The following is a 13,816-nucleotide window of genomic DNA, read 5'->3' on the forward strand; positions in this document are numbered from 1 at the left end:
TGAATGCAGAAGGAACCACTCCTTCAGCAGCTGAACTGTGGACTATATCCATCTGCAGTCATACTTCCATTTCCTGAATACTGGGCCATGCTTCAGCTTCTGATGTGCAATTCAATGACAATATCTGCTATTTTCTGCTCTAAGTGAGTACCCTGAGGTGAGAACTTAAACATTTGTGCTTCCCTCGATTCACTGCATTTGAGTCTCCAGACTGATGAAGCAATTTAGCAGCAGAGCTGCTCCAGGCAGCAGGCAGCAGCTTCTGGAGGAGCAATGGAAAAACCAGCCCAGCATCGACCTTCCAGCCCAGACTGACCCCATGGAGTTTGGATCTCTGCCATGGAAGAGCACCAAAATGAAGGAACTGATGAGCAGAATGATGTTGGGCAATTGCAAATGTAACACATCAAAAAACTTACACAGTGACAATGCACCAGCCCTTCCACTCATCTTTTCCTCCAGTGAATCCACACTATTACAGTCCATAAATCCTCATTGCATAAGGAAGGTGATTATTTGCTGTGGCTTGGGAGCCAAGGAGTCAGAGTGAAACATCCCAGTGAACTACAAAGCACCCAGCTGAAGCTGGAGATCAGGTCCAAGTGTGACTGGTACTGGTATTTGAGTAAAAATGACTGTGAAAATCTTAGGAAGGTTATGAAAACCTTAGGAAAATTTTGTGATTTTCATTGCTGCAAAGCATCAGGAAAGCTGACTGAGTATCACACACAGTACATCCTTTGTGTGATGTATCTCAGATCAGGCAAAATTGAGTTGTGGGTGAAATTTCAAAGATGAAAAATGAATCTACACTCAGAAGGATTGTTCACTTTCTGCAAAGTACAATTTATGCTAATTTTCACATGGCATTGCCTGCTTAAAAGATGCTAAGGCTGCCAAAATACTTGAAAAGGACACAACTGGAAGAAGAGGCGTTATATGCATGAAGTAGAACAAGAAACTTTTTTTATTCTATACAAAGAATGACTGAATTTTTACACTGAAGTTTTGATGTGCAGCATGTAAATAGCATAACTGTTTATACTGAATTTTATCTGAATCGAGAAATTTATCGGAACTGAATTTATCTGAGAAAGTTTAAACTTTAAAAAATGCATACTTTATCTATGATTTTTAACTTGCAAGGACTTTTATAAAGGATATCTATTTTTAAGACAATGCAAGTTCTCCTTGTTGAGGAACTGGTGGTTCTGTCTCCTTGCATATTAAACTACAGTTATAAAACAAATTTATTTCCTTTGAGGAGGCAAAAGCAGAGCTATAAACTGTCAATTTTCTCTTCTGCTGGGAACAATCACTTTAGAAAGGGTATTCACTGTGAGGTACAGAGATATGAATCTTCCTGACAAACGTCTCCATTGGAGAAAAAGGGCTGTCAGAAGACCTCCCATCTCCACCCATCAGAATGGGTAATGGGGAAGAAGCTCTTTCAAAAGGGAGGTAGAAGTGTTCCCCAAAAGCCCAGAGGCATACAGACATGGAGCTAGCCTGGAGAACAGCAAACACGAGGCAAAGCTGTGGTACCACTGACTTCACCAGTTTTCCAGCAAAGCAGGAATTCCATGGCCCAGCTCATTGCTCTATTCTCAAAGCCCCTTGCACAGAAAATCTCCCAAAAGATCAATAAAGAGCAATAGGATAAAGGGCTGTCCTTTGTGCTGAGGGAGCCTGCTCCAGCCTCAGCTTCCTCCCACAGGGAACATCAGCCTTGTACAACAGGGACATCTCAGCCTGGGAATGCGAAAAGCAGTCACTGTAGGAAGGGCTGGGCTGTCACAGTAACTCCTGAATCACTCCAGCCACTGCAGTGTTGCCATTTCCTAAATGACCTTCAAGGACTTGTGCTTTCACTTTGACATAGGCTTCAGATCATGTTCATTTTGACAAAAGACATTTCCTCAGAACCTCCCATTGTCAAAGAAGTGATAGAGCTTTATGCTGTCACCACCTTTCTCCCTGGAATCCACAGTAAATTAATTCAGCTGCTACGAGCAGCAGACTTGACAGGAAAACCAAACTAAAGAAAAAGTCAAGGTACTTGCATAAGGGACACCATTCTTTTCACCAGCAGGTTTCTTACAGAAGCAAAAATGTGACTGGTAGAAGCTGGTAAAGAGAAGCTTTCTGTGCACAACTAGAAATGCCCAGGATCCAGAGCCCCTCCCTGCTGTGAGATTTTCTCACACCGTTCCAACTAAGCAGGTACTGTGAAAAAGCAGTGCTTCCCTCTCAGCTGCTAGCAGTGTGGATCCAAACAAACATTTAGAACTGAGATTAAATCTGGAAATTTTAAACTTTTGCTGTTTGGTTTTTTTTTTTCAAATGTTCCCCTTTCACTAAGCAAGCTACAACATAAAGTTGCAAATGCAAGAAAAAGGCACACGATTGAAAAATGAATTACACAGATGTAAGTATTCAAAAAGCCACTGTTGGAAAAACAATATTTTTCAGGGTTATGGTTGGTTTGAGAAATTTTTTGCCATGTTATTACAATAGATTAATGTTTTATGCATCACCTTTGAAATTTTAAGTTATTTGGTTTTTCACTGACTTGAAAGAAAAGAAAAAATAATTCTGAAGTGTCAGTAATTTTCTGCACCAAAGTTTGCAACAAACAGAACATCAAAGAAGAAAAAGTTACGACACTGCCGAGGCTCCACAGTGCATTCCATTTTCTGGGCCGGATTTGGCTTGGTGCAGGGCAGCTTGAATTCTGAAATGTGTCCTTGTTTCCATGGAGTAATTCTTGTAGTTTTGTCTGAAACAAAAGATCCACTCCAATGAATATATATTTTTAAAACATTTCTAAGTTATCTTTGTATTACTGTTTTAAGCAAAACAACAGTAGACAGCAAAAAATCCTTTCTTCACAAGCTCCTTTGTTGCCTACTCTAAAATACAAGGCATGTGTTCCTGGCCAAACAATGCAGCTCTGTGTTCTTTATTTGTAGTTCCACTGTCTGGCAATTACCAGAAAAATATAGCTTAATAAGAAACTGAATCTGGTCCACTCAATCAAAATATCGAGTCCATATTAATTATCTGTAACATCCACTTAGTTTACATTCAGAAATTAGAAGAAATTTTCTCCCTCTCAAAATGTAACTGACAGATTTGAATACAAATATTTTCAGCTTTTTAAAAAATCATTTTAATAAGGCAGACTCATTTGAAGAACGTAAAGAGGAGGAGGGAAAATAAAGAAAGAAGAGAGAAGGGAAGCTCTCCTGATCCAGAGGAGGGGAACGCCCCATCTCCATCCTATGGTTGGTAACAATGTGAGAATTCTGCATGTAGGAATTGAAGGCAGACAATTTGCTGCTCCAGAGCTTGGAAAGAGAAAGTGGGCACACACCAGATTCCATATCAGCTTTTGAGGAGCAATTCACCATCCCAGGGAAAGACTGGCAAGATTTCCACCACACACATAGAGTGCCTAGCTCTGCACTGTCATCTGCCTGTAGTTCCCAGTAGTTCTGTCATGCTTTAAAGAGTTACTGGAAGATTCAAAGAACCTGTATTTTCATGGAAAAGCTTATGTAAAATAAAGAAAATTTGCCCCAGGACCACATAGAAATTACAGATCCTACTTAGTAGGAATTAACATGTCAGCTCCTACAGGATGGATACAGAATCCAGATACAAAAGAGGATTAGACCATGCTAATTTACTTGTAGAAGACATTTGTCATCTTTACAGAAACATAACACTAAGTATTAAACTCTGTGTATCTTAACAGCATTTCAGTTCTAAATTCATAATTCAAACCGAGCATGGCAGTGTGGTATCTGTCCGTGGCAGTGCCAGTCTCTTGGTGAAAACAAGGAATTCCATGCCCATCCTACAGCAGCTTATAATTTTATGTATGCAACACCCAAGAGGCTGACTGAGAAAAGGAGGTGGCTGGGTTCTGCTGTGTGCTGATCTGAAACCCCTTGGAGTTTTTCCTTTAAATGAAATCGATTTTGTCATGCCGAGCCTGTATTTCTCATGAGTACACTGATATTCTTGTTTGTAGTTTACAGTCATACAAATAGAAATATTTCCATGCATGACCAAGCCAAAACTGTTTATCATCTCATCCCACTCTTTCTCCCAGAGCTGAGGATCCAAGCCAGCAGCAGGACATGGATTTAGGTCAGGCAAATCAAGCGTCATGCACCAGCCAAGCGCCCGCCTGCGCTCCTGCCAACTGCAAACTGAATTCTGCAGCCCCAACCCCACCAACACTCTGCTCTCCCTCTCATGGCTGCTGAGACATTCAGTGCTTGTAGCTGAAAGCTCATAAACCCAGGGCATTTTAATGCCACAGGTGGAAATGTAAGAGCTGCACCGTTATTTATGACTGACTGAAACAAGGAGGTGTTTGTAATAAAGGTGAGGGGGGGGTGTGTTGGTTTTGGGGGGGGGTTTGGTTTGTTTTTTGGTTTGTTTGTTTTTTGAATGTCATTACAGTTCTCAAGAGTTCTTTGAGCACAGCAAGTCTGAGTAGCAGCTTTCATACACCAGGCACAGCATATTTTTCAAGGCTGCTGTCTGTTAAGCCAAACACCTTCTCCTGAGACACTCAGAGCTGACAGGGAAAGGTGCAATGGCCAAGCAGCAATGACAGAAGTTTCAGCTGGAATCAGCAGCTCCAAGTCATTCATTTCTAGATCTCTTGTTAAGAGAGATTTGAAAAAAGGAAATGAGGACAGGAGAGGTGTGTTTTGAGGAACATGAAGCCAATTGAAACATTTTCCACTACACTTTGCTAATGCAATTTTTGCTGCTCTTAATATCTTCCATGAGTCTACAGAGAACCAGGCTCAGAAGCACAGGAGATTAAGGACTGCAATATTTTAATTTTGTGCTGACAGGCTTTTGGCATAATCTTTAGTAGGTTTGATTTGCTACTCTGACTTGCAGAGCTGCCTGACTTGGAGAAAAAGCAACATTAAAACTCTATCTGACCTCTCTGACCCAGGGGCAGGCAGTGGTTCTGTAGCTGCTCACACCTGTGGCAGTGACTCTGCACATCTGGACTCATTCAGGATCCAGGCAGAGGTGAACTACCCTGCTGCTGCTGGATGCTTCAAGAGGGGAAGAGTTGTTTGGGTTGAATTTCCTCCCTCCCCATCACAGCCAAAATTTTGACTCAGCAGAGAAATAAAGGTTCAGAGGTAAACGCCATATTTTGTTAATTTTATAATAAAGAATACACATGATCAAGTCCAACTTCCCATAAACCTACTGCTAGAACAATAAATCCCACAAACAGTAAAAGCAGGTGGTTTAGCTGCCTTGATGAAGATGAAACAATCAAAGATACCAAGTGTAACCTGAAGCATTATCTTAAATGTATTTCATCAAGGAGAGAAACAGGCACTGCTGGCCATCAATTTAAGTAATGCTATTTTAGCCATAACACAGAGCCTTGATTTAATTTAATACATCTTTTATATGAATAAGCAAATAGACTACAAAGATTATTAAATTTTGTTACACATGGATTATTTCTTGTGGAAGCCTTTGACATTCCTATTAAGATATTTAAATTTTTTGACTGAACAAATGTAACACCTACCACTGGAAAGATGCAAACCAAAGCTAAGGCATGCACTCTCCCACTGGAAAAATGAAATGGGTTTCCATGATATTAATGAAATGATTCTTCTTCCTGCTAACCAGTAAAACACCAAACTGATCCATCAGACACCAACACAGGCTTTTCACTTACTTTGCTTTTTCCAGAAGTTTTATTGCTTCTTCTCTTCTATCCTGGTCCAGATACAGTATCGCCAGCTCCAGCAAGGCATTTGGAATTAGATAATGGTCATATTTTATCTTCTTCTCACTGCATTGGAAAAGAAATAGCCTAGAGACCTTGAAATGATATATTGTTTCCCTCATTTAACAGCTCCAAACACAAATAAATAGGAGATTACCTAAGATCAGAAGGAGCTATCAATCTCTGTTACAACACTTGTCATGTTCTCTATCCAAAGCTCCCTTCTGGGTCATTAAATATGTATTTTGCATAAGCATTCTACACAGTATGTATAATCTCAGGATTAGAAAATAATGCCTTTATTATCAGGGAATTGTTAGAAATATCATGAGTTCTATCCATGTGAGCTGACAAAAGAGGTGCCATTCACCACATGATGTGCAGAAGTTCCCAGTGTAATCATGCTCCCACCTGTCTCTGCAGAGTGCATTTGGCTTTTTGGGTACAGCTTCTTCATGACTGGGAAGAGGAAGGGGCAATAAAAGCTAAGTGGTATCTGAAAAATTCCGTGCACCTTCAGCTCCCCAAAAAGGAGAAAATACCTCAATAAAAATTTATTTAAAAATAAAAGTATAAACTGAAGATTTGAAATTCTTCAACACATGGCTAATAACAGTGGAAATTAAAATTGAAATACCTTGAAGCAAACACTAAAGATACTGCACTCCTCTCCCTTCTATTCATATCATGGTTGCATCTCCTCTTACTTGAAACTCAAGAGCTCTCCTACATGCCAGGTATGAAAACTTACTTTAAATAGATGTAATTAAAATGGTCTTCTGCTTCTGAGATCTTGCCCAAATGCTTGAAGCATAATCCCTTTAACAGCTTTATCACACACCGGTCATCTGCCAGTAGTTCTGTAGCTGCAGAAGGAAATAAATGGCACATTTTAGAAAACTCTACAACAGAGGAGACTTTTCTGCCTGTAGGGAAACTTTTCAAAGGTTAAGTGTTAGCACAGTCCATCTGCTGAAACACAGGAAAGAACTAATTGGTGAATTTAATTTAATGCAGAGACAAACACACATCAACCTTTCCATAAATTGATCCAACTTTGTCCAAAAATTGTTGGGCTGTCCTTTCTCTCCCTACTCCCACTGAACCACTATTTCAGAGTCTTACTGCTCTGACACATAAAAACTAATTTAAGGTCATTTGATCATTTTGTAAATACTGAAGTCCAGTTTGCAGTCTCTCAACCCTTTGCCTTTACTGCCCTGTACAGCTCTTCTGCTTCCTGACATTGCCAATAGGCAAGAATGCTGTCAATTCTCTACCTTCATTTGGCTAAATAAAAATATGTGAAACTTTGCTATCTGTACGTCACATCTTACCATACCCTTCTTTGAAATTTATACTTCTGAGAGCCCAGAGTGTTGCCTGTTTCACCTAGTTCAAAATCCTTACTATGAACACTTCTTCTCCATCAGAAAGTTTCTGCATAATACATATCAAGGAAAACATCTGGGTTTTTCATAGCTGATCCATACAGGCAGCTTAATCTTAAAAGTTTACAGGCAAAATCTTCAGCTTGATTGCTCATTTCCAATTCATTAAATATGCCTGAAAACAGCAAGTCAATATCTGGAACAGGCAGCACTTTAAACTGTTATCATGTTTAAAATATATCCCACTTTTCAATTAAATGTCCTCATAGTGTTCTACAAACATGAATCTGCTACAAATCCCTGCAAAATGCAACCTGAGCCACAATTTTCCAACTAAGAAAAAAGGGAACAGGGAAATACTTCACTTATTTAAAATGATGAAACAAAATGGATGACAAGGTGAAAAGGTCAAAGGCCTTTATCTAAGATGTCACCTTCACTAAAAATATTTTCCCATTCTCTTTTTCAATTAATTAAAAATAGATAATTTTAGCCAGTCTTTCAAGCAACCCTTTCAAATCTTGTGTAACTCACTGCACAGGAGTCCAAGGCCCTAGAAAAGACTGCAATGCAGTGTTTTAGCCTATATTCCTTTGTGAACAGGGGCTTGATCCTTTTGCAGGAAGGTTGTATATAATAGTAATAAGATCAAATATTGATCTAGGAAAAATTCTGAGAGATGCTGTGTAGACTGCTTGCACTCCCATAGGAACTGGGGAAGACTGACAAGAAATAAACACCAATTCAATTTTTCCATGGATAGCTAATTAAGAGAGTGACAGAAAATGTGGTAACAGAGCCTGTTTCAGTTTAATCCCATATTGTGCTCGTTGAAAGGCCATCCCTGGTGTCCTGGATTTCTGCAGCACACTGGTGACATCAGAACACTCAGCCCAAAGGTCACATCACAAACTGACAGCACTTTTAAAACAAAAAAACAACTCCTCTCCTATTTGTCCTTAAAAATTGAGGATAACAAAATCTGAGGATAACAAAGCTTCAGGATCCAGGTAATCAAGTCAATGAACATGATATTGATTTAGCAAAATAAACAGACCTTTATCACATGTCATAAACCACTCCTAACACACATCTTTGGACAGAAAATCACTTGCATTATTGTAAGTTATTGCTATGTTAAATGTAAAAAATATTCCTATCTGCTTAAACAGTTCATGGTTTCATTATCTATGTTCCTCCTGTGACCCAATTAACTTTACTAATGAGTGTGTCTCTATTCACAGATAATATCTCTAGCCATCTCTAGCTATTAAAGTGTAAAATGACTACTTAAAACCACTGGTTACCTGAACTTCTTGCCAATGCTTCTTCTGCTTCATTTAAAGTCTCTAACATGCCTTCTGTTAAGTTTGGACATTTTCCAATTACAGCATAGCCATTCCAGATATACATCATTTCCTGGGGTCAGGGAGAAATGACAGCACTGGATAAATGTAGTTGTCAAATACTTCAGTTTATCTCTGCATGATGAAAAAGTTACAGGTTCCTTAAATAAAGTCAATTTGTCAAAATGTATTTTCATTGCAAATGAAAACTTGTTACACTGGTTTTCAGAAGAAATTAGCCCTGGAAGACACCTCAAGAGCTGCTTACTGCACACAATGCAAAGGAGATTGCTTGAACAGAATGCAAACATATTCTCACATAGAGAAGAAGGCAAGTACCAACAAAACAGACTTAAAACATTCACAGCACATGTTAATTGTCCCTTCATTAAGGTCATCTCTTGTTTTTCAGTTCTATCCTAGCAAAGGCATTAATATCCATAAATATCTGCAATGTACTGCTTCCACAGGAAAAGTATGAAATCTCAGGACAGCAAAACAAACCAAAAATAAAACCAAACCCTTTAACCTTTAAGCCAAGTTTCAAACAGACAGAATTTTAAATCTGAACTGCAAACCTTTCACATTCCTCAGGTTTGTTTGATGTTCCCAAAGAAAGTAATTTCTTTATTATTCCACTGTCCTTAGGGTAAGTTTTATTAAAAACTACTGGCCAAATTCCTATTTGCTATTGTGGTTCTTAGAGTATATCACCAAATGTGCCCATTGCTACTACCAATCACTAAGTGAAAGATTAAAATACTATATAGACTTACAAGTGGCCTTCATGACACATTATTTAATCATAAAATCACAGAACATCCTGAGTTGGCAGGGACCCACCAGGACCATTGAGTCCAGCCCAATTGCACCCCAGGAATGCCACCCTGTGCCTGAGAGCATTGTCTAAAAACTTCTTGAGTTCTGTCAGGCTGGTGCTGTGCCCATTCCCTGGGGAGCCTGGTCAGTACCCAACCACCCTCTGGGTGAAGAACCTTTACTTAATACCCAGCCTAAACCTCCCCTGACACAGCTTCATGTCATTCCCTCATGTCCTGTCACTGACCACCAGAGAGAACAGATCAGTGTCTGATATATTTGTTCTATTTATTTACATGATCTTATCTGCATGTGATAATTTAAACCATTTCGATAAAATTTCTATATGGAAGAACTGAATTGTGGAACTACAGCAGAGAAAAAAAAAAGCAAAAAGAAAAAGCTCTCAGGCTAGAATAGCTGAAACAGCATGTTAACTCCAGTCACTGTTGCTTTCACCATCTGGTCTCTGTTGATTGGAAAACCTGTGCTGAGTTTACAGGGCCTGGTCCAGATTCATTAACATGGTTTTCAAACAGAAGTATTCAAATCACATTTATTCAAGCTAAACCTCTGAGCTAAGACTTTCTTAAGGACTCACTCTTTCCAGTAAGTCTCCTGATAATGAAAAGAAAAATCCTGGAGATGAGATTCTGTCCCCAGTTCCACATCCATTAAGCGCTTTTATCTGTTCAGCTGCGGCATCTGCTGCCTTGGAAACGCAACTGCACAGCAGCCAAGGACACGGTGCCCAGCCAGAGAGCTCCTGGTACAGAAACCTGCTCTGTCAAAATCCCATCAGGACAGCCCAACCAAACCCCAGGTGTGTGCACTCCTTCCTCCCTGAAATCTGAAAGGCACATCAAAGTAACCTAATTATTTCTCTCACTTCAGTCTTACTAGTGGAACGTGGCCCCTGGTGAATACCCACGCTCTGCTGTAACAACTATTTCAGGAGGCACAGTGTCACGTACCCCTGGTGGGCTGGGGAGTGGTCTCCAAGAGGTTCTTCTTATTCTGGCATTTCCTTAAAGAGTATTTACTAATTATCCATCTCTTTCTTAAAAACACAACAGCTCAAAGCGCTGCAAGTGTTAACACTGTACTTGGCAAATCCCTGGACTTAAAGCCCTTTCATGTTCTTTTATCCCTGTTCTTTGTAGACAGATTTTTCTAAGTGCAATGGGTGCCTCATGCAACTGCCCACAGGGAACAGGCCAGTATTACAGGGTTAAAAAAATTTAAACAAAAACCCCAGCAGCCACAGTGGTTTTCTCACAGAGGGGCCAAAGGAATCAGTTGTTTCATCCCAGCACCCATGAGCTGCTCTGGAGAGCACCAAACTGCAAACACTCAGGGCACATTAAACAGCTCCTTACATGCAGTCCCCAAACCCTCCATTGTTTCCTTGACACCGACCCTCCTTGTACCTTATAGTCCTCTGTTAGCAAATGACACGACAGAAGAGACCCAGGGCAAAGTTCCTCCAAAGGGAACCAAAAGAAAGCTGTTGGGAGCACGCTACTCTATAGCTGGAATAATGAGTTACACATGCAACACATTTACGTGTCACAAACAGCTGGCTGGGTTCCCTGTGGCTGGTGCATGCCCCAGTTTTACAGCATTCCTCGCATTCATCTGGCTTTGCTTTGGGAACATTCCAGTCTCCTGCCGAGGTTTTACCTTAGAAACACGGAAAGATACTATTCCAATTATCTCGGGTTTATTTCTCTAAATTAAAAAAAATGTTGAAAAGGGGGCATGTTTGGGTATTTCTAACTTACCAAAGGTGGGACAGGCAAAGGAACAGGGTTTGAGGAGAGATACCGTCGTGCTTTCCGAATTGCAAACTTTTCTGTGGGCAGAGATTTCCCCGCAATTTTCAGTTTCAGACTGGGAACAATCCTGAAAGTTTAAAGGAAAACTTAAGGAATTTTTCCCCTGTGAACCTCTGAGACGAAGACATTCAAACTTAAAAAAACCAACAAAAATCAAACCAAGGAGAACTTAAAAAAGCTGTTGCACACTGGGCTATTACTACCTTGGGGAAGCTAAGCAATACATACTCACAAAAGCTGTCTTTATGCAGGGCACGTTTATCTCTAGGCTTCCTCTTTAATCAAGCAGGAGGAGAGGGACTCTTCCCCACTGAAAGATTAAATTAGATGATGCACCTGACTTATAAAGGGCTCATCTCTCTTCACAGACTAAGAAAGAGGCAAACTAGCTTTTGTCCTTCCCTTCTCCCAAAGCTTAAAACTATTTATTTCATAGTGGATTCCAAATTCGGTGAAATCTGTTTATAATGATTACAAAAGACAGAGAAAACTTGGAAAAAGTACTGTAATCACATTAAAAAAAAAAATTTAACTCATATAAAAATTTTAAACCCTAAAGTAACCAAATTCTCTTTGCCCCAGCAAGCCATTTTGAGCTTAAACATGAGACTACCACAGTGGGGTTATCTCACTGTGTTTATAACGCATAGATTCACATGCACATTTAATAATTTCTTACTTCCCTGAGACTCAGAACCCAAGAATCAAATTGTGCTGATGTTCCCACTAAGGAAGAACACAACTTGCAGCACAATCCATTGAAGGCTTTCACATCTTACATTCCATTTTGATTAAGGGAAGCAAGTGAAAAAGAATGTATTTACATGGAACAGCAGCAGCCACTGTATGGCCAGGAGAAATCTGCTGTCTGAACCCAGGGTCCACTTTAGTCTAAAGGATGTTGAACTCTGCAATTTCTTACTAATCCAATGCTATTTGCACAATTCTTCAAATCTACATGATGAATAATTTTTCCTCTCTTCCCCCAACACTGTGACATGAAAAGATTGTAAATTGTTGTAACTGTGAGTTTGCAAATTTTACCTAAATAATTCAACTTCGCTGTCTCCAAAAGGACTGCAGTCATCTGGTCCAAACATACTGAGATAAGCAGCTTTCATGTAAATGTAAGTAGCCTGCAAATGCAATGAAGAATATCTATACAGAAAAATAAATTTACATCAACTTTATTCATATAAAGCAAAAAACCATTTAGGATCTCCTTTATTTATATAAAGTAAAAACCAGCAACATAAAGGGAAGAAGTTACTGCCTTTGCTCACAGTCTTACAAAAACTTAAGTAAGAGATAAGTATTTTAGAAAGTGAGCATAGAATATTGTTTTTAAATCATGTATGTGTTATTTTAGTATGTATTAGCTTATAGCTTGTGTCCAAATTCCAAGAAAAAAATCTCATACTTAAGTAAGTTTTTAATACTCTTAGGAACACATGCTAGAAAACCTAAGATAAGATCATGCTCAGAGGAAAAACTCAATATTCTACAGTGTCTGTGTCCCATCACCACTTGGTAACATATCCCAAATAGTAGGTTCTAGAAAATAGTCACTCCCGAGAGTTCAGGAGAGCAGACTTTGGCCTCTTCAGGGATCTAAGTGGTTGAGCACCACGAGATAAAGCCCTGGAGGGAAGAGGGGCCCATGAAATCTGGTTAATATTGAAGGATCACCTCCTCCAAGCCCAGGAGCAATGCATCCTAAAAAAAGAGGAAGTCAGGCAAAAACTCCTGGAGGCCCATGTGGTGAAAAAGGATCTACTGGACAAACTCAAGACACAAAAAGGAAACCTACAGAGGGTGAAGGGAAGGACATGTAGCCTGGGAGAATATAGAGAAATTGTCTGAACAGCCAGGTTAAGAAAACTAAAGCCCTGATGTCTGGTCAGGGATGGAAAAAACAAGAAGGAAAGACTCTATAGGTATGTTGGTGATAAAAGGAACACTAGAGAAAATGTGGGCACTCTCTGGAAGAAAACAGGAGACAAGGCTACCCAGGATCTGGAGAAGGCTGAGGAACTCTGACTTTTTCTCCTCAGTCTTCACCATCAAGTGCCCCAGCCTCCCTGCCTCAGGGAGGGTCAAAGAAGGCAAAGGCAGAGAATGTGAGATGAACTGCCCAGGGCAGGAGAAGTTTGGGTTCAAGACCATCTAATGAACCTGAAGGTCCACAAGATCATGGATCCCAAGGGAAATGGTGAATGATGTTGCTAAGCCACTGGCCATCATATCTGTGAAGTCAAGCCAGTCCAAGAAAATCCCCCCTAACTGGAATAGGGGAAACATAGCCCCCATTTGGAAAAAGGCAAAAAGGGAAGAGAAAGGGAGGAAAGCTATCAGGGTTCTGGATTGAAGAGCTGCTCCCTTCCAGATGCACAGGGATAGGCGCCACTTCTAATTGTGTTTATTACCCTGGAGGCACCTCCATGGCTAACCTCACTCATCAGCACAAGAGCTTTTATCCACAGCATAATGAAGGAAATGGCAACTTGCACCATTTATTGCAACATTTGATGACACAACCAGTCAATACACAGCATCTTTAACCAGCTGCTCTTCATCTACCAGTTGGGCCCGAAAGACTTCTGCTTGCCCACCATCTGTTACAGATTTGAA

At 40.0% G+C, this 13,816-nt stretch overlaps 1 protein-coding gene across 1 annotated transcript in view; it reads right to left on the bottom strand.

Annotated features, from left to right (window-relative positions):
• Positions 1–949: 949 nt before the first annotated feature.
• Positions 950–13,816, bottom strand: part of TTC39A (tetratricopeptide repeat domain 39A) — a 36,990-nt gene continuing 24,123 nt past the window's right edge. The window contains exons 13-18 of the mRNA XM_015636065.3: positions 12,230–12,321; positions 11,132–11,252; positions 8,490–8,601; positions 6,543–6,657; positions 5,741–5,857; positions 950–2,779 (exon numbers count right to left, since the gene is read on the bottom strand). Of these exons, the coding sequence (XP_015491551.1) occupies positions 2,659–2,779; positions 5,741–5,857; positions 6,543–6,657; positions 8,490–8,601; positions 11,132–11,252; positions 12,230–12,321 (678 nt within the window). The 3' untranslated portion in view covers positions 950–2,658. The remainder of the gene's footprint in view (positions 2,780–5,740; positions 5,858–6,542; positions 6,658–8,489; positions 8,602–11,131; positions 11,253–12,229; positions 12,322–13,816) is intronic.

Source organism: Parus major, chromosome 8, assembly GCF_001522545.3.
Source record: "Parus major isolate Abel chromosome 8, Parus_major1.1, whole genome shotgun sequence".
NCBI classification, from domain to species: Eukaryota; Metazoa; Chordata; class Aves; order Passeriformes; family Paridae; genus Parus; species Parus major.